General features: G+C 46.7%; 13 protein-coding genes across 13 annotated transcripts; 6 read left to right on the top strand and 7 right to left on the bottom strand.

The window, feature by feature from the left end:
- Nucleotides 1-205: 205 nt before the first annotated feature.
- On the top strand, nt 206-1,515 carry JR316_0001021 (uncharacterized protein; the record flags this gene model as incomplete). The annotated part of the gene is made up of 6 exons (XM_047886834.1): nt 206-266; nt 317-329; nt 381-433; nt 487-534; nt 587-672; nt 727-1,515. The coding sequence occupies 6 exons, from the start codon at nt 206-208 to the stop codon at nt 1,513-1,515; spliced, it is 1,050 nt and encodes a 349-aa protein (XP_047754580.1).
- A 114-nt stretch (nt 1,516-1,629) lies between these two features.
- JR316_0001022 (Beta-1,3-galactosyltransferase pvg3) lies at nt 1,630-4,013 on the top strand (the record flags this gene model as incomplete). Its single annotated transcript, XM_047886835.1, has 5 exons — nt 1,630-2,010; nt 2,063-2,501; nt 2,570-3,269; nt 3,362-3,651; nt 3,739-4,013. The coding sequence occupies 5 exons, from the start codon at nt 1,630-1,632 to the stop codon at nt 4,011-4,013; spliced, it is 2,085 nt and encodes a 694-aa protein (XP_047754581.1).
- Nucleotides 4,014-5,120: 1,107 nt separating this feature from the next.
- On the bottom strand, nt 5,121-6,729 carry JR316_0001023 (uncharacterized protein; the record flags this gene model as incomplete). Its single annotated transcript, XM_047886836.1, has 2 exons — nt 5,121-6,415; nt 6,480-6,729. The coding sequence occupies 2 exons, from the start codon at nt 6,727-6,729 to the stop codon at nt 5,121-5,123; spliced, it is 1,545 nt and encodes a 514-aa protein (XP_047754582.1).
- Nucleotides 6,730-7,020: 291 nt separating this feature from the next.
- On the bottom strand, nt 7,021-8,401 carry JR316_0001024 (uncharacterized protein; the record flags this gene model as incomplete). The annotated part of the gene is made up of 3 exons (XM_047886837.1): nt 7,021-7,599; nt 7,657-8,135; nt 8,194-8,401. 3 exons carry the CDS (start codon nt 8,399-8,401, stop codon nt 7,021-7,023), a joined length of 1,266 nt encoding a protein of 421 aa, XP_047754583.1.
- Nucleotides 8,402-9,816: 1,415 nt separating this feature from the next.
- On the bottom strand, nt 9,817-10,814 carry JR316_0001025 (uncharacterized protein; the record flags this gene model as incomplete). Its single annotated transcript, XM_047886838.1, has 2 exons — nt 9,817-10,406; nt 10,637-10,814. 2 exons carry the CDS (start codon nt 10,812-10,814, stop codon nt 9,817-9,819), a joined length of 768 nt encoding a protein of 255 aa, XP_047754584.1.
- An 80-nt stretch (nt 10,815-10,894) lies between these two features.
- JR316_0001026 (uncharacterized protein) lies at nt 10,895-11,913 on the top strand (the record flags this gene model as incomplete). Its single annotated transcript, XM_047886839.1, has 3 exons — nt 10,895-10,905; nt 10,956-10,970; nt 11,028-11,913. 3 exons carry the CDS (start codon nt 10,895-10,897, stop codon nt 11,911-11,913), a joined length of 912 nt encoding a protein of 303 aa, XP_047754585.1.
- A 648-nt stretch (nt 11,914-12,561) lies between these two features.
- On the top strand, nt 12,562-13,777 carry JR316_0001027 (Ureidoacrylate amidohydrolase RutB; the record flags this gene model as incomplete). Its single annotated transcript, XM_047886840.1, has 6 exons — nt 12,562-12,872; nt 12,929-13,039; nt 13,099-13,317; nt 13,381-13,477; nt 13,534-13,656; nt 13,715-13,777. 6 exons carry the CDS (start codon nt 12,562-12,564, stop codon nt 13,775-13,777), a joined length of 924 nt encoding a protein of 307 aa, XP_047754586.1.
- A 230-nt stretch (nt 13,778-14,007) lies between these two features.
- Nucleotides 14,008-16,192, bottom strand: JR316_0001028 (uncharacterized protein; the record flags this gene model as incomplete). Its single annotated transcript, XM_047886841.1, has 7 exons — nt 14,008-14,022; nt 14,078-14,837; nt 14,893-15,157; nt 15,195-15,415; nt 15,478-15,749; nt 15,800-16,114; nt 16,184-16,192. The coding sequence occupies 7 exons, from the start codon at nt 16,190-16,192 to the stop codon at nt 14,008-14,010; spliced, it is 1,857 nt and encodes a 618-aa protein (XP_047754587.1).
- Nucleotides 16,193-17,156: 964 nt separating this feature from the next.
- On the bottom strand, nt 17,157-17,765 carry JR316_0001029 (Ras-related protein Rab-4B; the record flags this gene model as incomplete). The annotated part of the gene is made up of 3 exons (XM_047886842.1): nt 17,157-17,434; nt 17,485-17,639; nt 17,758-17,765. The coding sequence occupies 3 exons, from the start codon at nt 17,763-17,765 to the stop codon at nt 17,157-17,159; spliced, it is 441 nt and encodes a 146-aa protein (XP_047754588.1).
- Nucleotides 17,766-18,609: 844 nt separating this feature from the next.
- On the bottom strand, nt 18,610-20,193 carry JR316_0001030 (D-serine dehydratase; the record flags this gene model as incomplete). The annotated part of the gene is made up of 6 exons (XM_047886843.1): nt 18,610-18,690; nt 18,781-19,112; nt 19,161-19,501; nt 19,551-19,747; nt 19,802-19,930; nt 19,984-20,193. 6 exons carry the CDS (start codon nt 20,191-20,193, stop codon nt 18,610-18,612), a joined length of 1,290 nt encoding a protein of 429 aa, XP_047754589.1.
- An 813-nt stretch (nt 20,194-21,006) lies between these two features.
- On the top strand, nt 21,007-22,554 carry JR316_0001031 (uncharacterized protein; the record flags this gene model as incomplete). The annotated part of the gene is made up of 5 exons (XM_047886844.1): nt 21,007-21,398; nt 21,449-21,524; nt 21,579-21,866; nt 21,919-22,248; nt 22,312-22,554. The coding sequence occupies 5 exons, from the start codon at nt 21,007-21,009 to the stop codon at nt 22,552-22,554; spliced, it is 1,329 nt and encodes a 442-aa protein (XP_047754590.1).
- A 197-nt stretch (nt 22,555-22,751) lies between these two features.
- Nucleotides 22,752-23,288, bottom strand: JR316_0001032 (Protein HMF1; the record flags this gene model as incomplete). The annotated part of the gene is made up of 4 exons (XM_047886845.1): nt 22,752-22,847; nt 22,900-23,028; nt 23,082-23,179; nt 23,234-23,288. The coding sequence occupies 4 exons, from the start codon at nt 23,286-23,288 to the stop codon at nt 22,752-22,754; spliced, it is 378 nt and encodes a 125-aa protein (XP_047754591.1).
- A 381-nt stretch (nt 23,289-23,669) lies between these two features.
- On the top strand, nt 23,670-25,007 carry JR316_0001033 (putative transporter; the record flags this gene model as incomplete). The annotated part of the gene is made up of 5 exons (XM_047886846.1): nt 23,670-23,833; nt 23,889-23,952; nt 24,253-24,402; nt 24,636-24,704; nt 24,987-25,007. The coding sequence occupies 5 exons, from the start codon at nt 23,670-23,672 to the stop codon at nt 25,005-25,007; spliced, it is 468 nt and encodes a 155-aa protein (XP_047754592.1).
- Nucleotides 25,008-25,694: the final 687 nt, after the last annotated feature.

A 25,694-nucleotide genomic window follows, 5' to 3' on the forward strand; every position in this document is an offset into this window, starting at 1 on the left:
TTAGTAGTAATAAAGGGTCACGTGGATGATAATGGGAGATTGTTGACATAGGGGCTTGGACTGGAGACTTTAATACCAGCTGGAATCAGAGAGCATCGGCTGTGGTGGGGGGGAGCCAAAGACGGACAAATACGTTACTCCCCTCCACCACATCCACCGACGTCATCTGACCGTTCTTTCCGTCTTGCCCCTACAGTTGACTGCAATGGCTCATCTTCCCAAGGCTGTACTCTACTACTCTCCAGTCTCTGTCTGGTCTGCTGTCGGTGAGTGTGCAATTGTGTAGCAGACTGGTGATACTCAATGTCTATTTCAGTATTGTTGACTATGTAATAAAGGATCTTTGAGAGCAATCTACAAAGCACTGATGATGTTTGCAGCGATGAAAAGGGGTATGGACCAGACGAAATTGATTTTCGCTCGGTTGATCTCAGTCAGTTGCTTTGTGTTGTGTTTGGGTGCAGCTTGATGATTGATGGGCAACAGGCAAAGGAGAGAACTATGATCTTACGTTTCTTCGACTTAATCCCAAAGGTAGTGATCGATTTCCAGATGGTGACATTTACAACTGAAGATTGAGTGACAGCGACTGTGCCGGCCTTGCTCGTTCCATACGAAAATACACTCACTGATGCTGAAGAAAGCCGCTACAAGGCGCTGACTAGTACAAAGGTGAGAACAGCCAGGAGTGACGCAAGAAGGTGATTTAATCAAGATCAACGACAGGCGATTGTAGAGTTTTTGGACAAATCACGGTCGGCGTTGTCACGGACGCAAACAACATCGAGAGCGCCGGCGCCGTCACTGACACCTGCGACGATCGCGGCGACAAACTCGTGCAAAGTGATCATTGATGATATTCTGCACATCGAAGAGGCAAACCCGAACACGCTGCGCTACGTGAACGCGCGCGACGACGAGTCGCTGCGGGCGCTTGCAAAGGAGCTTGTGCCGTCGATGAAGCAGCGACAAAAGGTGCTGTTGGAACACCTGGCAGAGGCGGAGCAGGGGAGTGCGCGTGTGTCTGAAAAAGTGAAGAAGCTGTGGGCGGACAAGCTGGATGCGATCAACGTAATTCTGGCTGTGCTGGCTGATGCTGAAACGGCGGAGAGCGATCTTGGAGAAGAGGGGCGGGCGCAGCGACAGGCGTTTTACAAGACGGCGCGGCAGGCCTGGGAAACTAATCTGTCGCAGGTGATGACGCAGCTAAGCAAGGAGATGGTTGGGCCCTACACGCTTGGAGACCAGTTCTCGATCGCCGACTTGCATCTTGCAGGATGGCTCACCCGGGTGGCGAAGCTCGCTGGGGGACAGAGCAGCGACGACGGAGAGACGATTGCGCGCAAGTTGGAGGGGCACATTGGCGGAGGCTTCCGGTTCGCGCGGGACTTTATCACCGAGCAGGCGCGACGGGAAAAGGCAGCAGTTGAGAAGGGGAGCAAGGTGGGCGCATTCTGGGACGCACTGAGGGAGCGGGCAAGCTGGAAGAAAGTATACAGAGAGGGGCTATTCTAGTATACTTAGACATATATGGCTGTGCTGGCGTAAATATAAACATAAACAGTGATCCGCACTTGGCAACTCACTACACTACACTTTTCTTTTTCCTATCCACCACCACCGCGCCGGATGGACAACGCCCCTCACTCGGACTCCACTGACTCGGACGACACTGCTCGCCAACCCCACCACCACCACCACCACTTTCTTTTCCCCCCTTCGTCCGCTAGCTCCACCCCCACACAGTCTCGCTCAACATCGCCCCTCCCCCAGTTCTACCCCCAGCCAACATCATGCCCCTCAGAGTCAGACAGCGAGGAGCCCCATTCTCCCCTTCTCAGGACACACCACTCACGCCCGCCCTGGTGGCGCGAACAGCCAAGGCGCCCCTGGTGGTCCGTCGCCCCCCGTCGCAGAGAGGAGAGGGCATGGCGTCCAGCCAGGCTCGCTCGTCGCTGGCTCCGTCGTCTTGTAAGGCACCCATTCTTCCCCAGCCAGCCCATCACCATCGTGAGTTTACACCTTCTCTCGTCCTGTCCAAACGCTGACCGTGTTCCACCAGGTCCTGACCCTCATCCTCTTCTCCATCTTTGCCATATCTCTCACCCTTCTCCTCATGTACGTTCTCAATCCAGACAAGGAGCCCCTCCCATGGCGTGCCTACTGCTCCGTGCCCTCCCTAGCACCCCCATTCGACCGCCTTCTGCCTCCCAATTCACCACACGTCTATCCTAATTATACTAATGTCCACACCGTGCCCCCATTCCCCCATGCCGACCTCGACCAGCTGCCCCCAGCTGGCATCCTCGTTGGCGTTTTCTCTATTGCATCATCCTTTGAACGCCGCATGCTCATGCGCTCTACCTGGGCTACACATCCCCGCAGTCGCGATGGCGCTGGCCAAGGCGACGGCGGTCTCAGCACTTCCCGCACTATCGTTCGCTTCGTCTTGGGCCAGCCAAGCAAAGATTGGGAACGTAGAATAAAGCTAGAGATGGAAAGTATGTGTTCTCTTTCCCATTACTTGCTCCCTGACGCGTCCTTTGACGCTCTCCCCCTTATTTTTCAGTGTACAACGACTTGATTATTCTCCCTATTACCGAGAACATGAACAATGGCAAGAGCTATACCTTCTTTTCCTGGGCTGCCATCAACGCATGGGTACCACCCGTCTATAATCCCTCCACTGTACCCCCACCCAGCTTCTCTTACTCAAACTTTACTTCTGAGCCTCCATCACTCGCAACTCATGATCCCTATCTTGCCTGGCAGGACGTCAACTCGGGCAAGCCAAAACCCTGGGTGCGACCAGACTTTGTCGTCAAAGTAGACGACGACTCTTTTGTCATGCTCGCAGAGCTCGAAGCCAGGCTGCGTCTCGAGCTACACAACAACACTCGCTCGGATAAACCCAATCTACACCGCAGTCAGGAAGGAGCTACCAATTCGAGCACATCACTTCCGCTCACGACTGCGCGGTCACATTCTTCCAATCAACTCTCGGCATCGGCTATCGCTACCAATGATCCCTTGGTATATTGGGGATATCTCGTCACAAATCGTCTCCATATATTCATGGCTGGCGAGTTGTACGCGCTAAGTTGGAGTCTCGTTGATTGGGTCTCGAAAGACCCCATCGTCAAAACTCTCATCTGGGGCGCAGAGGATAAGCAGACCGCGAAATGGATGAGGATGCATCCCCGTGCGTCCCAAGTCAGATGGACGAGCGAACGTTGTTGGATCTATGACCATCCACGCTCAGGGACCGTGTAAGTAAATCTTACTTCGGCCTTACTGCATCAGAAAACAGATAGAAGCTGACCTATTCTTTCTCTTGATCCAAAAAATCCTTGTTTGGCAGATATTCACATGGCTATTTATTCCCGTCTGAAGTTACGCGTGTAAAGCACGCGATGCTGGCCGCCCAAGAAGAAAAGGAAACGCTAGCGCAAGCGCCTGTACAGGGTAACGGCGGCAGCACGCCGACCGCTACAGTTGCTTCAGTCGGGCTGGGAGGCACACCCGCAGCTTGGGGACTTTCCAGCGTCTCAACATTTGGCGCGCGTTACACGCCACCGCTCCCCGATCTATCAACGACACACAGCGTGGAGGCACTTGTGGAAGGCAGTGCCATGTCGCTGCTCCGTGAAGGTACGTGGTTACTTTGTTATTCCGGCGTTCGCGCAGCTTGTTGACATTGATATATGGCTTTGCTTTTCTTGTCTTGTATTCATTTAGGGAGCCCCATGACACCTGAGTATGCATGGACGCACCGGGAGGGCCGCAAAACGCGGTATGAAGGCAACCGTGTGGGTGGCACAGTCGTGGTGCACTTTATTAAGAAAAATATGTGGTATTTGGAGACGGCCATCGCCATGCTCGAGGGCGCGGAGGAATCCGAGTCGGAGCGGTACGAGGCAGGTAAAACGACCACGCTGACTGAGGAAACGCGGTCGTACTCGCATGCCAGCTCAATACAGCGCTCTGGAAAGCGGCAGTCACGAGTGCATTGATTCTCTCTCTTTTCGATTCCGGGTTACACGACTACTCTATTCTAGGTGTTGTTCTTATCTATACCATCTGTCTTGCTCGCGCTTGTTTCGAACCATTCGTATCACCTATCCACTCTGCATCGTCATCTTACTCCCCCCTACTATCCCTGCCCACACGGATCACTGCTTCTGACAAAAAACAAACTGCATGTTCTTTAACCTCGATACCATCAAAATCAAATCATCGTCATCGTCATTCACCATTATTACCAACAAACAACTCCAACTCCAACAATCGTCATCATCAATATCATCCATCGTCACTTTCAAAATTATTATTTCACATTCGGACCAGTTATTATTTACACCCTCCCATCCTCTTTTTTATTATTCGTGCTCCCTCCACTATTATCTTTTCCCCCGCCGTGTTTGTATGTATAGAATACTAGTAAAAGGTGCAAAGCCCAGGAGAAGAAACAATTCGCATTTCTCGTTTCTCTTTCGTTCGTCCGCGGCCCTTCCCCATTTCCTCCCCCCCCCTCCATCCTTCGTGGTTTCACTTTCTTTTAAATATTCTTCCGCATATACACCAAGTCATACATACGACCCTTCCCACAAATGTATTCTATTTACTACTACCTTTTTCCTATCTCCCAATCCTCAATCAATGTTCTGCATTGCGTTTATCCTTTTTTTTACCTTGCTTTGCGCTTCCTTGTCATGCATATGCCTTGTGAAGTCTTTCACTTTTTTTTCATTCTGATTATCGAAACCAAATCTGGAAATGCAAAAAAGCGACTAAAAAATCTCCATTTCTGAGATGTGTGAATCCTCTTTCTCCAAGGGGAAAAAATCAATGCTTCTTTTTCGTTTCCACCATCGCGGGTAACAATTTGGTGGGTGGTAAAAATAGATTGTGCAAGAAGAGATTTACAAAAGCAGTTGGATATGCATAGGTTAAAAGTGTAACAGAAATAGAAATAGACAGAGAGATGGCCTTGTAAAAACAAAAGCAAAAGAAGGGAGAGTAGGGAGAATAAGTCAAGGAGAGTGTTGCGAAGAGTCGCAGATCATAAGAATACAAAAGATAAGTAGCACGCGATCATGGAAAAGGAAAACCTTGTATGTTTAGAAATTAACCAAAGGAACGTGAGGCGCGTCGGTGTACCCGTCCAAGGAGCGAGCTTGGATCGTCGACCAGGCGTTTCTGGGTAGAGGAATATCGGATTGGTATCTGCCTATGACAGCACGCGTGATCGCGCCCTCCCAGCTCTTATACCACTCGCCCTCTTTGATGCCTACAAGTTTCTTTGGGCCAGTCGGTGTCTGCATGAAGCGTCGCGAACTTGAAGAAGAAGAAGAAGAAGGGTTGCGAGGCGGCATTGCGGAGCCAGTGACGCTGACGTCGGCGGCGTCCTCGTATGAAGGGAGGTCGTCGAGCGTGGTGGACCGGCTGTTACCCGGAGTCGTGCTGAACTCGGCTGCAGCTGCCACAGCGTCCTGCTCCGACTCGACTGGCACCCACTGTTTCAATGCGTACGCGCCCCCACACACCTCCCACCTGCCTCCGCCGCGCGGGTGGAAGCGCTTGTACAGCCAAACGAAAGGGAAAATGAGTAGGATGATAGACAGGAATTTGAGCCATTTGTTCGAGAGCATCCGCGAGAGCTTGTTGTCTGGCCGCACGTAGATCTTGGTGTTGTGCGGCGTGAGCTCGACGGTGAGTGTGCCGTTGTACGGCGTGCTTTGGATGGTGGCGCGCACGGCGCGTTCAAGCTGCTCCATATTCCATCCGTACGCTTCCTTGGAGTACACAAATTCTTTGAGGTATTTCGGGCTCGCGCAGTACTCGTCCGCCCACTGGCGCAGCGTCTTGGACGACTTCAGGGTATCTTTCTCCGATATGGACGCAGAGGCCGGGTCACGTAGGAGCCCACTGCTCACATCATGCTCGCGCACCCATGGCGGGAACCCATGTGCGGTGCGCATCTCCACCCACTTATCGTACGCCTTGGTTTCTTTGCGACGGGCCTTGCGCCGCCCGCTCTCGTTCCACTCCTCGGCGCTCGAGGCGGCAGCGGTCACCGAGTACGGCTCGACCTCGTACTCGCGCACCATCTTGCCCCGGTACGCTGGTTCGTCGTCAGGCACGGTCCACTGCACAGGCTTGACGATCCTCGTCCGGCCTGGCATGCCGTCATGCGTACTGAGAGACGCATCGACATCGCCCGGGATGATGTCGATGCAGAAGTTGAAGTCGGTGATGGTGTCGTTGTAGGTCTCCTGCACGTTGCGGGTGCGGCCATGGGAGTCGCGTTGCGAGACCCACCGCGTGCGTGACTCGGTGTGCGTGCCTTTGCAATGAAGGCGGTAGATAGGACATGAGGAAGATTGGGCTAGCAGGAAGCGATATAGCGCTTCGCCTGTCCGAATAGAATGTAAAATAAGTATGACGCATAGCGCCCTGGTCCAGTTCGATTTACGCACCGTCAGAGTTGAGGTGTGGATCGTGCGATACAACGTCGTCGTAGCCAACCTCGAAATGTTCAGCTTGGTATGGAGAGAAGTCGGGAGGTGGTCCCTGAGGGTTCAGGTCCACCAAAAGGTGGTCGCGCTCGTTGGCCCCATTCAAGTATGAGCTAGTGGAAGCATTGGATTGACCTTCATTAGGTACGTTATCGCTGTATTTCTTTGAAAGCTTCGATTTGTCGTCTGCCGCAGTATTCTCCAGGATCATCACGTAGAGGTTAGGCCTGCAAGGTCAATGTAATTTGTGACTAGAGAAAGTGGAACCTATAGAGCGCAGTTGGTGGCTTCTGACGGTCCAATGCTGGTTCAAGGTGTGCAATTCCGGCCGGCTGTCGTATTCCTTCCCCGTGAAGCGACGTGTACTTGTCTGACTCATGCTTATGATCATGAGCCGCAGCAACTCATAAACATATGATGGTTTTCGGTAGAAAACAAACAAAAAAATGTACAAGTAAATAGTTAAAACTCTTAAGTATGGCTCATGAACATCTCTAGACGATTAATAGCCTTCCAGATTTGATGTTCCGTAGCCTTCAAGCGCACCCATAGGATCCGCACGCGCCTCTTTGACGCTTTTGAGAGGTTCATTAGAAGTTAACCGCATTGCTGCGCATCGTTTGATGACGGGTTCCCATTCTTTGAACCACTCTCCTTCTCGGTACCCGATAAGTTTCTGCATGCCGTGCTCGGTTTCTACAACACGGGGAATGTGACATGGGTGTCTGCCTTCTGCATTCACATTGTCGTTTCCCTTGAGTTGATCATTGGATTCCTTCGGCGGTGATTCGAGTTGTTCAAAGTGCTTCAGACCATACGCTGCACCTACGACTTCCCACCGCCCACCTCCGTGTCTATTAAAGCGTTTGAATAATAAGATGAAAGGGTAAATGAGCGTGATGATAAGGAGGACTTTGTAGAGTGTTGAAGAAAGTGTACGTGATAGTCGGTTATCTGGGCGAATGGAGATTTTTGCATTCGAAAGCTTGAATGTAGATTGCACATGGCCTGTGTAGGAAGTCTGGGCTATTGCACTAGAAATGGCTTCTGTGAGTTTGGAGGTGTTCCATCCATAGATAACCTAGAGGAGTATGCTATCGAATAATAGCGATGTTTTGTGATTACGCAACAGACACACCTTTCTGTAAACAAATTCTTTGAGCAGCTTTGGACTCGCCGCATATTCGTCTGCCCAAGCTCTTGGGGTTTTCGACGAAGCCTGGTGATTTGAGCTATACGAACCATCGGAGTATTGCCATGGAGCAAGGCCACCATTTACACGAAAGTAATCCTCCGATTTGAAAGCAGTAATCTCGTCCTTGGTTGCCTTTCTTCTGGTGGGCGTGTTGACTTGTCGCACCATAAGGCCGCGGTAAGCAGCTGTTTCATCAGGATAGGACCAAAAGATGGGACCGTGAACAATATAAGAACTAAGGTCTATCTGAAAGTTGAAATCGGTAACAGTGACAGTGTAAGTCTCCGTCCGTTGAGTTGTTTTGCCATTTTCGGTGCGTGAAACAACTCGAGTGCGACGTTCGTTGTGTGTACCATGGATGTTGAGTATATATGTTGGAAGGATAGCAGATTGGGCAAGCAAAAACCGATATAAAGCTTCTCCTTTGCTAGGAATGTCAGAAACGAAATTGACTGGTTCTTATGAGGGAAAACAACTCACCGTCTTCGTTTAGGTGGTGATCATGCGAGATGACTTCGCCGTCACTCTTGACGAAGAATTCCGGCTCGTACGGAGCAAAGGGAGGCGGTGGTGGTTCAGACTGTGGGGTGTCATTGTGCTTAATGTCTATAGAGATGTGAGGCTCTTTGACGGGTTGAAGTTTGTCAAGAGCAGGTGCGTTGAGGTTCTCGTCCTTGTAGTCCTGCATGGCCAAAATTTACTAGGTACATTTCAAACCTTCGATGAATCACTTATAAGTATCAATGCGCAAACACTCAGGCCAAATCAAGGCCAGGTACGAATGATGTCGATGATGGTCGACGGAGACAGAGACGGCTTGGCAAAAAATGCGGCGGGGCTTAGCCTTGGGATTGACCCTGGTGATGCATTTGACACTAACCCTCCTGAAGGGACCTTCACTCTTGACTTGCCAGCCCGGAATCACCCATTATTACGATAAAGTTCTGGACCATTATGTTTATGCACTCTTGACATCGTCGATTGCTTCCACAGGAGACATTCACCTCGCGAACTGTCTCCGCAACTTGTTGGCATCCTTCAGCACCTCATGATCAACGACTCGTCACTGAACGCGCGAGCCCCGCTACACCTTTGGGTCATTTCGTCATGCGATCGAATTCAATGCAACCAAAAATTACTTGTGCCAACAACGTTCGAAATGATTAAAGCTCGAAATCTGCTCAGAATGCATGATAGTCGGTTCATTAGTATGGATTTGAGGGAAATTATCGTTGTATCACATCGAACAAGTAAGTGACCTTTGTGGTCTACGACTTTTATCTATCCTTTAGAAAACCTGAGGATCTGGTGGCTTGTTTTTTTGTTCTGGTAAGTTATCGAAAGTTCTCGTTTACAATACCGTACTGATTACAATTCCGAGCTGCAGTGAAGTATAGCTTCCATGGCTTCTCTGTTTTGATGAAAGTCTGAACTTGATTTTCGCACTGGGTCATGTTGCCCTTGGAGCGAGGCCACCATTAGTTATGATCGGGTAGTATGGGGATCATATCTCTCAAAATGACCTTGCTCTTAAAATTTGGATTCTTCAGTGTGCGTGTTCGCCTCAAACCTAAATAACGACTCCACGGTCAAGTTGCAGACCGTTGGAGTCTGCCAGAAGAATTGTGTATATTTTGCAAATTTGACGCACAGTTGATTTACAGGACATTATTTGAATGACGCCAGACGCGACGTATCTAACTCTCCTCGTGGCTCACCTGAAGTGCACCCCAATTAAAAGATAAAAACGTGTTTGCACCATTTTATAAGCTCCAAGCTTCCGCCCATGAAAAATACATAAGCTAAATACTCCTGCAACTTTGTTTTGCTTGCATGTCTACTCAGGCTAATGCCACTTATATATCTATCTCTAGTCCCATGTGAGTGCTCAACTCGGTCTATGCCTCGTTGGCTTTTTATAACACAGTGGTTTAGATCTTCTGCAATATTTATCACCTTGACAGGATTGACTCAATTTATATCCAGTGCTACCTCTACAAATTTAAACGTGGGGCCTTCCACCATTCCTACCGTTGTTTCTTCCACCATCCCTGGACTTTCCGACCCACTTGGAGCGTCGACATCCTCTTCTTTTACTTCCTCTCACTCACAATTTTCCTTTGCCACTTTTTCTTCTGCTGTGTCTTCAGGAACTTCAACGCCAGCATTGCCTTCGATTAACCCAACTCGCGCTTTATCCTCTTCCAAACTTCTTACATCTTTGTCGAGTATTTCAAGTGAAACCCGATATTCTACATTGAATATACCAAGAACCGGACCATTCTCTTTGTCGTCATTACCTCCCTCCTCTACGCCCAGTGAAATGTCGAGCTCAAGTTCCTCCGAACTATTAATTTCTTCATCCTTCTCATCTAGTCCATTTCCTGGTGATGGAATCAGCACGTTCTCACCGCAACCCTCGTCATCGTTTATTGTCATTTCACCAACCGTTGCACCCCCATCATCTTCCCCTTCGAGTAGCTTTGTTCCCTTTTCATCCACTTTGGGACAGGACGCGCCAACTTCACCCAGTCCCTCGCCGTCTTCGTCGCTATCCACAAGTAATATAATGCCTCCCACCGAAGACCCGTCGACTATATCCTCCAGCAGTATAATTTTTCCCGTTCCTCCGGGCCATCCAACATCCTCTGGCTCTTCACCCTCTGTCTCTTCACCCTCTGTCTCTTCACCCTCTGTCTCACAAGTTACTATTACGCAGATAGAATCCTCATCTATATTGTCGTCTTCGGTCTCGATATCGTCTCAGAGTGGGTCTGTTACATCGTCGAGTTTAGTGTCCTCTTCTCTTTCATCTTCTCCATCTTTCTCATCCACTCCCCCTGGGATAACGCCGTGAGTTTTTTTTTTGTTATGTCATATAGTATGTCATTCATGATCATATGTATACTCTAAAGTTCCGAACCTCCCAGTTCGACCCTCTTGACAACAAAAATCATGACGTCGGCTTCTTTGTCTTTAGTCACCTCTAGTCCAATATCACTGTCCTCAGGTTTTACGGACGAAGAATCGTCGCAAGATGGGTCGCTCGGAATGATTGCTATTGCATCCAGTTTGTCTACACTCTCTAGTCCTATCTTCATCACAACAACCAATAGCCAAGGTGTCACCATAACAACTGCTCCACGGGAAATAACCCGAACTTCCACCTCCACTAGACCAGATGGCTCTTTCGTCACTATCACACAAGTTTATTCAAACCCAACACTGAGCCCGGATGGCAGCTCTAAAGAAAATTCGTGCGTCATAATTATTTATAGCATCGCGCTACCTTGTTAACATCTCACCCTTTCCAGCTTTTTCAGCAACGTGGGCGCTGTAGCCAGTGTGTTCATTCTAGCTGGTCTCGTCGCTACCTCCATTGTCCTATGGATAATCTTCGCTATGAGGAGAAGGCGCCGAACACGGCGCCTTGAGCACGACACCGCAGTCTCAGCAAGTCTTGCTGCAGCAGGGTTATATCGCACGCCTTTGGATGAAGATGACGACGAACGCGGCAACGACACTGCTGTGGGCCTTTACAACTCTGGGCATGGACTCACTGAAAATCCTCTTCACGTCGGTTCCATAAGCAGCCTCCCTTCAGTACCTCGGACTTCCACTATACATCATGATACCACCTCTGGCGAAACGGACGAGTTTGCACTAAATCCATTTGAAGAGATAGATTTTATTGTTCCTTCTCGAGCTAGAGATGGATATGTCACTGGAAATGGACTGGAATTTGCTGGGACCGAGGCTAATATGCATTCTCAGGAAAGCAATATCACTAGCAATACCGAACCTTTGTTGACGGCGTATCGTCGAACATCGTTGCTAAACCCAGCGCCACCAAACATTCCTTTGGTCTCTACTGACTCGGGCATCGTGGGAGATGATTTCTCTCTTTCGCCAAGTTCAAGTATAAATCCAATTCGATACCCATCGTTGTGCTCGTCTTCTCAAGGACATGGTTCGACCCATCGAAACAAAAGCCATGACATTTCAGACGAGCGTCTAATAGAGCTTAATACCCCTTCTGATACCTCTGTGTACTCAAACAACGGTTCCCTTTTGGACGATAGATTAGACCCCGGATTGCGCCAACGCTTGCAGCGTACGACCTCTGACAAGTCAGAATTGAGAGATGAGGAAGATTATTCTCGACCTATCTTTGGTGTATGTGTACAATTATCCATTTAATACTTGCTCAATGGCTCCTACTTATTTTCACTCGCTTTCAGGACCGTAATCATTCTTCCAAGGAAGGCAGTTAAAGCTCGGCATGTACATGCCAGTAACATATAGCTTGTAGGTCCCATATCACCGGATAATAATTCACCTTGATACCAAATATTAGTAATAACTTATGATATTTCAAGACGTATTCAAACACGAAAACTTACAATCATGAAGAGCTGAGAGTGTAACACTATTCTAATCTGCTACATTCTGCGATAATTTTCAGGCACCATTTGATCATGGGTTGTAATCTATTTTTGGAATTGTTCTAAAATTAAAATTAAGTATTTCAAAGCTCGCGACTTACTGCATCTTCGACTCGTTAACTGGCTACTATTGTAATTGCTCCTGATAGTTCATTAACCCTGTGGAAATCAGCTTCATCTCTAACATAAACCTTCTCCATATTTTTCTATACATATATGGACACAGTTCTGTAATGTTGTACGATGTTGAAATCACTCGTGTGCGTTATGGGAATATCAGAAAGTAGTAGCAGGAAAGGGACACATGCTTAGTCTTCATTCTTCCTACGTGTGTCAGTGTTCATAAGAAGCAATCAGGAAGTAAAATGCTGCTCTACAGCCTCTTCCTTCCACTACCTAAATCATGGATTCGTTGTCCCCATCGGAAGAGCAAAGAGTTCCCGTTCACGATACACCGATTTCAGGCTTAGTAGACCGACCCAAAGTGCCTACTGCAGTCGAGTATGGCAATGAGACTGACTTTTGGGTCGAATATCCCAACGGCTTAATTGACATCTCTCGCGAAGCCCATTTGTCGCGCGTTTATCCACCGCCTTATGGGGCCACCATTCCCCCTGCTCTGAAGTCTACGCAAATTGATATCGCAGTTGATGGCAATCGAATCGTACGAATCAACAAGGCCAGGACAGCACTCGTTGTCATTGATATGCAAAAGTGAAGTGATACGCCTTTGTACATTTTTATTATGAGTCTAATGACGTCTCTTTTAGCTTTTTCCTTCATCCTGATTTGCGCATTCACACTAAAGGATTGCAATGCGTTGATCCTCTTATGAATGTCATACCTCATTTGCGGACATTAGGATCCAAAATTCTCTGGGTGTGAGTTTGTCCCGATCTCTCTGTGAGTGTGGAGTGGTATTGAATATTGATCGTCATAGAAATTGGGGCTTGACGGACCATGAACTCGAGACTATCCCGCCATCCTTGGTGCGTGGGTTTAGGAAGCACAATGGAGGAGGTTTTGGCTCCCAATTACCGGGAGATTTTGGTCGTCTGTTGATGCGTGATGCGTACAATTCTGAACTCTACGGACCCTTACAGGCTGAGTATCTCAAAGGTGCCAAAGAAGGGACCGATTTTTGGATTCACAAGAACCGGTAGGTTTTATTACACCCCGGACTGCGCAGTTGAATTCCATATAACCGGTCTGATGTTGGCAGGATGAGCGGTTTGTGGGGATACCAGACTGCATTGGACCTATTCCTCAGGGAAAATGGAATCACTACTTTGATATTTGCGGGAGTCAACACTGACCAGGTATCCCTTTATTCCTGACTTTTTCTCATGTGGATTATTGATAAGGCAATCCGCAGTGTGTGCTGGGGACCATCGTAGACGCTTATTATCGCGGATACGATTGTATTGTTCTCAGTGATGCAACGGCAACTACATCACCCGAGGGAGCGTTTGAGAATGTGATCTATAATAGTGGGAATGTGAGTTAAAAATTTTATGTCCCATTGATTGATAAGTGGTGCTGATGCCATACCGCAGAGCTACGGATTCGTGACTGACACTCAGCGCATTATTGAAGCTGCTAACAGGGATAAGAAATGAGTCTTGTGCCATCTTTATCGAACAAACAGGTATCCGTAAACCTCTGTCAACTTGTATACTCATAACGTCAAATTCGAGAATGAGCTGCTCTTGGCGGCTATATGTATAAATACATCATGCACTTAGCATATTTACACAACTTCAAGCTATGGCCCACTCTTCCAGCAAGTAACTAAAATGATGTCCTTCGCTGCAGCTATAAATACAAGAAGCGTCCTTCGCCCAAAATTTTACCGGTTTCGAACCTAATAATAAGCAGCTCAGTATACAATACTTGATACAATTGAGGGAGCAACGCACGTCTAAAAGGGTACGTCGAGTGAAAAAGTCTTGAGGACGATTTGTGTCGGCAACGGGACTTGAAGGTTGTGAATTGTGTGATGAATTAGATTCAGGTGGAGTAAGGGGTGCTGCATAGTGTCCAAACTTGGCACTTTCTCGGAGATGGGAACGGGGTGGCCTCGGTGGAACGGTTGACAGGGACACAGGCGATATTAACTCTTTTTGTACAGGTTCTAAGTTGGGGTCCCCAGCCTCGGGACGTTCGTTATCATCTGGAGGTAGAGTGGCAGGATAGATTGAAGGACTTGAAGGAGTCAAAGAATGTCGTTTGAAAGGTGCAATCGGGTTGGCCATATCCGTAGTGTACGCAATACCGGCATGCGGGTACTCATAATGTGCTTGATTATGAGGATTAATGCTGTGGGCAGCTGGGTAAGGGTCTGGAATAAGTGATAGACCGCCGAAAATATTGCGTTGTTCATGCGACATTGGTTCTTGCGAGAGTAAAGGCGATCCACCGCTACCTTGATCCCAATTTCGATCACGAGTCGACCCTACAGACCTCATTGCAGGGCCCTGATAAGATTCTTGGGGGTCACGGAAGGGATCAGTTGCCAGTGACGCCGGACGTTGATGCTGCATCCCAGCCAACCACCGTTTACGTCGGTTGACGCGACGTTGGCGGCGTATGCAGAAAATGAGGCCAATAGCCGCTGTTGCAGCTACGATTCCAACTACTACACATATTCCAGCAAGCACGCCTTGTTTATGCAGAGGCCTGTGCAGTAACTTTGGTTAGACAGTTATTTGTAGTGGAAATCTGAGGGACTGACCCGTTATCTGAAGACAATTGTTGAGTGTTCCCCAAGTTAGGAGGATTTGCGACGATATGGGTGACGGTGGTTAGAGCTCCGTCAGATTCCGTTGAAGTACTCATAAGAGTGACCAATGCAGGCGTAGTAACCACCTTTGAGCCATTTGATTGAGTAGAGGTAAGTATTACAGCACTGGACAATGTTGTGTCTGCTGTTTGAGTGACTGTACTCGTACTTTGATTCAGTGGCGCCTTTACCACAACCACTAGTAATGTCGTGGCAACTTAAAATTTTGTTTAAAAGAAAGATGGATAACCTACCTGATGTAGTTGTCCCTACACTGTGCGAAGTCGTTGGTGTCGGAATGGTAGTAGAAGACTTGCTGGATGTTGACGAAGAAGGTTCCACTGGTTTGCTTGGGGGAGCTGGGAGCGGTTCTGAACGGGTAGATGACGCTGGTGGGGGCGCAGCTTCTTTTGTCGAGACCGCAGGACTTGATGAGTGTGAAGAAACGGTTGCACCTGGTTTGCTATTAGACATACTATAGCGTCAAGATAATTGATTAGATGATTTTCATTTTCTGCCGGTGAAACGGAAACTAACGTTGGGGTTTGGTCCGCCAGTGTAACAACAGGTGAATTATTTTTCGATGAATTTGGGGTAATTGGAATTGATGGAAGAGCAGCTGCAGCTGACATAGAAGAAGTTGAATCTATTATCCCACCGGAGGAACCTGAAATTACAGTCGGTACCGTTGACTTGGGGCTAGTTTTGCTCGCCACGGCACTGGGAGTTGAAATAGAGGAAGAGGCAGCAGTAGACGCCAGGATTGGGACTGTCGACTTGGCAAGAGATTTACTAGAGCCTGTACTGAACTAGATCTAGGTCAGAAATTAGTCCGCACTTAGCAAATGTATTGACTTACCGCACTCGAACTTTTCGGAACCTTTGAGGATGATTCCACAGTAATAACTACTGAAGAAAAGGTCGACGAAGAAATTGATGTTGTAGTAGTCACAGCGAGTGCTTGAGTCGTTGAAATAGATGTAATTTCACTAGCAAGTGCGATAGATGTAGAGTTTTCGGTTACAGGTAAAGAATGAGCACTCGTAGAAGTAGAAGGTGATGCCTGGTTAGTGGATGTTATCAATACCACTGAAGGTGTTGAATCAGTGGTAATATCGACGGATGCAGAGGTCGCGTTTGCCACCGATACCAGCGACGTTGAAAGAGATAATCCCTGGACTATTAAGAAACATTGCGAATAAGCGCATGTTAAGGGCAATAAATTAGATCGTGAAGAAAAGACATGAAGCATTGGGGGAAGAGGGCCTTACCGTTATCTTAACGGGACCTCATAAACATCTCTTCGAGAGGGAACCATCGGGATTAAGAAAGTTATATGCACCGCAATAACTGTACTAGGCTAATATTAAAGCTTCACATGGTTAAAACCTACGTGTCAGCCCGACATGTGTGCGATGAATATCCTGTCAGTCAAGATGGAACTTCAGCGGGTAGCAGACATTCGATTGGGCAGTCACTTGATAGATTACACGCCACTTCCACAGGACGCCCGGCTTAGATACCAAGAGGAGCTCGCTGCAACGGTTGCTCGCCGGACCCATTTCCCGATGACGAATGGTTAAAGAGGTTTGAGAGCACAAGAAAACACAAGAAGCAGCACTCCACATCCGCTTTCCGGCTAACCACGCATATGGGAAATTCCTGATACGGTTATCTTAGTGAACTAGAAGACAATTCTTGGACGTCTCGTCCCGAGAGCACATAAGGTGACCTCCAAAGAACCTTCAGAAGAATGGAGATACAACGGCGGTCGTATGGACAGCAAACGAAGTCAAAGATAGTAATAATTCCAAAAGTCACTTGTACATATTATCCAATACTAAATGAGAGCAACGATGAATTAGGCTGAGTGCATACAGATGATGTGCAGATAATCTACTGGGGATGAGATGAGAAAAAAGTAAAAATGCAAGTAAGATTGTTGGAGCAAAAGGGTCTCCGTGTGACTGAAATTTTGACTATCAGACACGATTAAGCGGACTGCCTTGATTACAGCACTTACGATGCCAGCCGAGTGTATAATGAGGAGTGGGTATGATTGGTTGAAATGGGGATGAGAAGGAAGAATAGGAAGAAATGGTGTTATGCATACTATTGCTAAAAGAAATGAGAAATTATCAATTATTTCAAATAAAGAACAGCTCAATGTCATGACATACCCCTCATGAAGGAGTCGCTTGGCTGCTTGAACTAACTCAACAGCATTTAGATCCAGGAATCCAGTTCTTGACCTTGAGTTTGACCGTGCCCCGCCGTCGTGCCCCACTCAGACTGCCAAAACTCAGACGACTAGAGCTGTTGACTCTGCGCAATGCTCTATCACCGTAGCTGACACCGCTGCCAGCTTTCTCGGGATCCAAAGTACCTGATTCTATTGCGAGGAGGATCGCACGGGCCGCTAGTAGGAACGGCGCTTCCACATTCTCCCCTGTTAATGACGAGGCTTCTAGAAAGTGGACATCTGCAAAGAACCCTATAATAAGACAACTGCGAGTCAAGAACCAGCGATTCACGTGTACTCACCGTTCTCTGCCGCCCATCTGCTCGCCTCAGCCCACTCGACTTCTCTGTCATCTTCCCGATCAGACTTATTGCCTACAAGTACCACAACAAGGTTGGGGCTAGCCAATGTTCGGGCATCCGCAAGCCATCGTGAAAGGTTTAGGAAAGAATCTCGACTGAAACACGATGAATATTTGTAGAGACGGCGTAGAAACTGACTTATCGTCGCACTTTGTAATATCGTAAACGAGTATCGCACCTGCCGCGCCGCGATAATAACTCCGCGTTACTGACCTATTCATGGTGTTACTCAGTGTCCCAGAAGACCAACTGACAAAAACCAACCGAAATCGCTCCTGCCCTGCAGTATCCCATAGCTAAAATGACGGCATTGACCACATGGATCCAAGAGATGGTTCAACATTTACGGACCTGCAATTTGATCCTCTTCTCTCCCAGCTTCACAGTCCTACTGGAGAATTCCACGCCTATTGTATGTTGCGAGTGATCCTTGACTATCATGAATTAAGTTTACAGCAATGATTGGAAACTGGGAAAAAACGAACAAGAGTTATGTGTAAAGTGATGCAGTAAACATGATTTCCCTGTTCCGGCTTCCCCTATAGCACAAAGAACAGCATTAGTGGCCAACAAATCTGCGAGATACGAAAAGATTTTACCAATAACAATATATTTCATCAAGAAGTCTGCAAGGACAAGTTGGTTGAGTTGCTTATCTCTTAACTGGGAGCAGCACTTGACATGGTGAAGAATCACGGACCATATGTTTCTAGAAGCTCTGTGGCATCTGTGTCGAAATCATTGGGCATGATAACCGTGAAATGGCACTTAAAGAGCCAAAGGCGAAAGCGAGTTAAATGAGAGCACGATTCAGGATTCAAGTCCTCTGAACGGCCTCATGGCCTCAGTCGCTTGACTTGACCATTTATGATGTTGATGAACAGTAAACCTGATCACGTGAGTCGTTCAGGGGCTTGGAAAATGGGCTAGAATTTCTCAAGCGTGAAGCAAGGCAAAAGGCAGAATTTGGAGTCTGTAAACTCTAAATAGACTCTTAATATGATTCTTTCATCAAATCTTTGATATTAGTTTACTTGTACAAATTGCCTGGAGTGATGAATGTCATCATAGATGAGATAGGGGCTTTCCTCCACATTCACCATCCCTTCCATGGGACCCATACATCAACAACCTCATTTCCCTCGCCTACATCACTATCAATAATATAATACCATGGATATGCCTCATTAAAGGCCGATGAGAATTAGCGCTCTCCAAAAAGAAAAGAAAGCTTACTGCAGCAGTCAAACAGGCATGTTGGCCAACGATACGGACAATCGTTCCGAGTTTCAGAGGAGTCGCGCTTGAGTTTCTTGGAGTCAAAATTCCATGTTCTTGTGATATCCTTGATAGAGTCCATGGAAGACCGATGACCTCCCCGAAGCTTCCTGAAGGACCTGTGTCTTTGCTAAATGCGATAGCCCCGGCGTCCACCAAAGCTTCATCGACTCCATCCACGCCTCTGCCAGGGTAATATGATACTACTGTTGCCCTGACATGTTGGGCGATGCGAGCATAATCGATCAAGCTCGTATGTTGTTGTTGCAAATCTAGCATAGGATAATTACCTATGAGAAGATTTAGTAAAAAAATCAAATGGCAATGATAATTCTCGCCTGCATGAAGCTCCAGAGTACCATGCAACACTTCAGAAAGCAGTTCCCTTGTCTGTTTACTGGCAGCGTGTGCCGTTGGTGTTGATCCAACAGACAGTGTAAATGGTTGGGTAACATCGACACGATGATTCAATTTCGAAATCATATCCAGCGCGTACTCGGCGGCGATGTTTACAGCTCGAACCTCCCCGGACAAAAATGCAGAGGCATCAGAAAGTGACGTCGATGCGTATGAATTTCCTGCATGCCCATAAAATCCAAAAAGCCTAACAAATTTAGATTTCACAACGGCATCAAGAAGGGAGTAAAATACAGGTGATCCAGGAGATACTCCAGCACGGCTAGATTGTATCAGCAAAGGTCAATAACTCCAATGTCGTCAAAACTGACTTTTGACCACCGTTTATTTTAATGAAGACAGACCACTTGGCCGATGTTGCTTGATTGGCTTCAAATTGATCCAGAAATGTGATTTGGTCGGGATGGTCAACTAGTAGCCGAACGATACCTCCACTTTGAGCAAATTCTTGTCGAAGATTCGAAAGATCTTGCACTTTGTTTATAGCAACTGGGAGACCGTATAACAGCTATTAAAAAAACTCATCTTCATGAAGTATTTCAATGATGTCTGGAACACTCACATCTTTGACCGTGGAATCTGCGACTAACCCGCTACGGACAACCTGCCAAGCCTCCATGAGAGTGGAGACAATAACAGCATGTGTTTGGTTTGCTTGTGAATGTAGTTGGAGCCTTGTTCCTTCAACGGTCTGTTACTCCGTTGATTATTAGCAACTCCAGATCATTTCGAAAAAAGGCTCACTTTGTGCGTCTTGAGATGAGCACGGAAGGTCGCACCCCAATCCAGTGCCTTTTTGTGCATGTTTGCGCAATTATGCGCAAACAATTTGCGGTCAATGAAGATAGCTGGAGTTCTGATACTGTCGATGGGTTTCCCAACATATGCATCGAGAAGTGCTTGCTTATTTGGGCCGTTGAGGAACTCCAGGGGTGTGTTTGATTGCAACGCCATGTTAGATGCAAGAAATTCGACGAGATGGATAGGTAGCTGAGGGAAACTTAAATGCGGCCACTATGACTCTCGGACGACGCCATGATTGCTTGGGCTTGTTTGTCGACAGTCTGACGGTCCCTTAGGTATGCAGCGAAGGTTGACTCTGGCGAATGGTCCCGGTCAGAGGTGGTCAGCTCACGGGAGATGTTTAGAAGACACGGTCCGCTCTGTCCGTCAATAGATTAAATAGATATATGCTTTGGGAGTACACGTAGAAGATCCGTTTAAGGGAAACATATGCGTTTGAGGTCGGTATAGCTGGAAAAGATAGGTTGTCATCAGACTAAGAGGATTTCTTAACGCCAACTTGTCTTCATAATCTGATTTCCTGCACAAGGAAGGACAAAAGCTTGCGGGTCGTTGGAGATTTGATCCGAAGTCATTTGTAGATTAAATTTACACGATCATGTGATGATTTAAAAACCACCTTGGCACGGACGGAGGGTATTGTGGTTCATTCGATGTTCCAGAGTGGCAGTCTACCACTGCTACTCGTATGCACTAGTAAATGCTTTGCACCAGCGTTTCCATTTGCGATACGTGAATTGTATGGCAAGTCACCTATATAAGTATTTCCCTTCATCTTTTGCAAAGAAGCAAACCACAACTATTCACATTTCAAATGGCGACAACCAGGGATCGATATGAGACTCCTGTGATGACGGCGGATATTATCACTGTGGAATTCAATATGTTTCTCCTTCGATCTACTCCATTTCAAAGGAGATTCTGTTGGGTTGGTTACTTGCTTTCTTCATTTCACCCATCACCATGAGGTCTGCAGATACACAAATCCCGTCAAGTTCGCCGTTATCTCCCAAGTCAACCTCAAGGTCACCGGATTCCATTCTTTCATCAGGACCTACTACTCCGGGACCTACTACAGACAGTTATTTTGGAAACGCAATATACGAGTCTCCACCAGCTTCGGACTCTTGCGAATCGGAATCATCTTACAATGAGGACGAAGATGACGCGCAAACCGACTCGACTCTCGACGATGCTGGATTGCATCCAGAATTTGGTCATCCCTTACAAAGAATGCCGCGCATCAGAAGCGCTGACCACGGATTGAATTACGACTCTGACGCAGAATTGAAATCACTTTTGAAGAGTGCTAGCTCTTCACAGTCAAATGTAAATATACCAGATAGTGATATGGTGTGAGTTATCACAATCGTGACTATCTCATTTTCCACTGATGTGGGTTCAGAAACTATGACCGCATTATCGACATACTACTCGAACGAAAACCTAATCCATTTATCAGTCATAATCAACACGATTTAGTCCGCTTATTCCCTCCAATACGATTGAAAAAGTGTGCTGAACTCCTTCCCCAGGTCCTGTTTGATTCACCGCTGGATGACACGATGTATCGATACCAAGAAGCTTTACCTCCACTCATGGTCAAACGTTTTAAAAAATCTTCTTCACTAGAGCTCCTTCTCCTTCTGGAACTCAATGTCCCAGAGCTAAGAGAAGATCCATGGAATCCCTCTCCTCATATTGTGCGAGCCGTAGAGAGAGATGATTACATCTACCTATGCATGCATCGCCTTTTCGAATACAACAATCCGCCTCTGGCCTCTGTTGCCCACTATATTGACTTCTTCAGACAGGTTCTTGAGGTTGGCGTTCTATTTCAAACGTATACACTATAATCTCACGTATTGACATTAGGGCCTTTCATTCCTTCACGAACAGCGCATCGCTGGTTTTAGATGCGGTGAACACACGTCTTTCATGGTTGATCTCAGCAGTATGCCGCATACTCCCGCACTCCTGCGCCCTGGGGATGAACTCGCCACGCCCCGGTTTGATCGTTACTCTTATCCCGTCCGATACTATTTTGTCGACTTTAGTCAAGCAACGCGCATTCCGAACTCATCGCCATTTCTATCCTCTTCCACATCAACTCAAGATGGAATTGGTGCAAACAAACGAGCAGACAACCCCTTCAAGCGTGATATTGAAGACTGTGGTGCCATGTTCAATGCTCTCCTGAATGATGTCAGTGCATTTTTCCTAATTTCATTCAATCATCACTCAATGGAACTGTCCAAATGTCACCAGGTCCCCCAAATAACAACAAAATTCAAATCTTTAACAAAAGCAATGATATTTGGTGGATTCATGGCAGATGACGCGCGCAGGCTATTTGAAGCTTTATGCCGTTCTCTCGATGCATCTGTCTTTGATAAATTGGCCATCCATGAAGGTCCTAATAAAACACTGGAAAGGGCACATACCATTTGCCACCTGATAGCCGACCCAAAAAATGCCAACCGCTGCCGAGAGAAAGTCGTCTCTCGTTGATGGTTCAGCTAGGTATATCATATTACAAAGCATTTTTCTTAGATTCAACTATAGTTCATCCTGTGCATCTTATTATGCTCAATTCATGTCTCCACAATGAAATCACAATCAATGTATTCTGTTTCGCGTGTGGTCCCTCGAGAGGCCTACATTGCCATACAACCCAACAACTTCACTGTTGAAGGACCTTTCAATCATTATGCGGCTGCGATCGCCTCTATTTCAACATCAACATCGTTCGGCAGTTTTGCCGCTTGAATACAAGTCCGCGCAGGCTTTGGACTGGGCAAAAGCTAGCACATAAGGTTTTAGTGGGTGCTACACTTCGTTTCTAAATGAACTTACCTTCTCATACACTTCATTCATTTCAGTAAAGTTATCCATGTTCTTCAAGTATACGTTAACTTTGACCACTTTCTCCCAAGACGACCCAGCAGCTTCCAAAACGTTTCCTAAATTGTGGATGCATTGGGCCTAAAATGAATACCATTAAAACTATGTTCGGTTTTCTCTCTGCAATTTGTTACTGTGTGCTCCTTTATTCCCCCTTGAACGACTTGGCCGTTCACATCTGTTGGCGTTTGGCCGCTCAGGAATATCAGACCAGGAACTTTTGTTGCATGCGCTACAATACGCGTTCGTTATTATATGCATCACCATTAAACACTTGGGAACTCACAAAGGATGTGTTGGAAGTTCGAATTTTTGGTGGAGTTGATTTTTTCGACAGACATGACGGCAGGTTTGAGTTGTTCGTTCTATCTGGGTTGTTGATTCACTTATCACATTCAATCAAGAGGTTATGTATTGGATAATAATCGTATAGGGAGCCAGATGACCTCGGATCGCGCGGTCCGTGTTTTGAAGAAGCCATGCGAATCCAGTTGACTAGGTCAAGTATCCTTCTTTCCCCAAGCATTTTCGACTCACGGCCATTATTTTCGTTATCTTCTATTTTTAGTCGCTACAGCCTTTGAAACCTGATTGCACTACTCACGAGACGTTGGGGTATTCGGCATAATGAAGATTCTTATCCATTTTGGCTATACAAAAGAATCAGTGTTCCATGCCTGCAATCGCGGCCCTGCTTTCGGTGAACTCTGCTCATCATCATCATGGCGTCTGCTCCCATTTCCAACGAAATATTGAGGACCTCGAGCAAAAATCGCGACCAAAAGGATGACCTTATACGACTGGATATGTCTCAAGTTGATCCTGAAGAAGAGCGTGAACTCCGCTGGATGTTTGATCTAAACTTGCTACCTCCTATGGCATTTATGTTTGTCAAAGATTTCATGATGAGCTTTTCTAACTTGTTTGCGTTGTTCACATAGGTACCTTTGTAATGCTTTAGATAAAGGAAACGTCGGAAATGCAAAAACCGATGGATGGGATAAAGTAAGTGATATATCCTTCCTACTCATGGAACCGCTGCTCACGTTCGATTAACAGGACATCCACCTCACAGGCAACCAGGTTTGAGCTATGTATTCTCTGTGAGGCAATCCACAGTAACGATATTTATCCAAGTATTACCTGCTCGTTATGATATTCTATGTGAGGTTTCCAAACCATGTACCAATCTTTATTCTTAATCCTAGATTTAAAAACAAAAAAATATTCTAAGGTCCCGTTTTGTCTGTAAGCTGTGTTGTCTCTTTGAGTGAATAGGATTTGGCTGACACTGATTTTTAATAGTTTTGGGACGCCTATTTCTTTATTTGTGAAGAGATATTCCGCTGCACGCATCCTTCCTCTGATGATGATTGGATTTGTGAGCCTCTTCATGCCAATCGTACTCAAATCGGTTTTATTCAAGCCGCCCTCGTCGATATATTAGGGCTCGATGTGAGTAGCGAGTAATACGGCTATGAAGCTTAAACTAACACAATTGTCCAGGTCATTGTTGGCCGGCGCAGCCAAGAATTTTTCAGGTATATTTACAAGACTACGGAAATAGTCAAACCTCTCAAAACTCAATTTAACGCTATCCAGAGATCTTTGCCATCCGGTTTTTTCTCGGAATTTTTGAGGCGCCTATGCTCCCTGGTGTAGTTTTCTATCTTTCGACCTTTTATAAGCGAGGGGAACTTGCCTCTCGAATCGGCCTTTTCTACGGTATAGGCAGTCCTATTTTGCCCAAAACGACGGTCCTTACATCCAACTTATAGCTGCTGCTTCAATCTCAGGTGCATTTTCTGGTGTGTTACTTCTGACTCTGGAGATGTATCGGATTAAAAAATTCAACTGACTAGGGTTGATCGCATACGGTGTCTTCCACCTGCACAGCACGAAGTACCATTCATGGCAATTTTTATTTTGGATTGAAGGTAGTTTTACTGACTGTTTCAAGTTCCAGTTTTTAGGCTTATTATGGTAACAGGTGGATTAAGCGTGATATTCGCTATTTTTGCTTGGTTTTGGCTTCCAAGGTCCCCATCAACGTGGTCTAGGCTTACTGAACGCCAAAGGGCGGTAGCGGATGCCAGGATTCGGTCAGATTCTTCTGTAACGACTAACGAAAAGTTGAACATTCGCGATGCGTTTCGACCGTTCGCTGATCCTATGTATTGGTGATTATTTTTTCCCGTTAGAATGCCCGGCATAGAACTTTTGTATTAATTCTTTTGGATCAGGGTATGGGCCGTCATTTGTCTGTCATTTGGAGTACCGCTGGCTAGTGTCAATAATTTCTTACCGCAAATAGTCGCTAGCCTGGGTTATTCTACCATCCGCACAAACCTTTTGACCGTCGCACCCAACATTGTTGGTACCGTAGCCCTGTTATTACTTACCTTTTCTTCGGACTACTTTCGAGAACGATCCATTCACATGTAGGAGTTCGTTTGTTGTGATATGTTCACTCAGATCTGACGTTTACCAAGTTGCGTGGCATTGGCGGTTGGTATTACAGGATTTGTTATTCTTGGGGCAATAGATGTCGTAAAAGATAAAGGAGTAGCATATTTTGCTTGTTTCCTATTGACAAGTGGGGTGCGTATACATATCGACGTTTCAAATAAAAACTGACCCCTTGTAGGCATTCGCTCCCTCGGTGTTAGTTAGTGCATGGTATTCTAACAACACTCCCAGTGAATCAAGACGTGCCGTTGTGGCAGCGGTCATGGGTATGTGCTTCC

Source organism: Psilocybe cubensis, chromosome 1 (genome assembly GCF_017499595.1).
Source record: "Psilocybe cubensis strain MGC-MH-2018 chromosome 1, whole genome shotgun sequence".
In the NCBI taxonomy this organism is placed as follows: domain Eukaryota; kingdom Fungi; phylum Basidiomycota; class Agaricomycetes; order Agaricales; family Agrocybaceae; genus Psilocybe; species Psilocybe cubensis.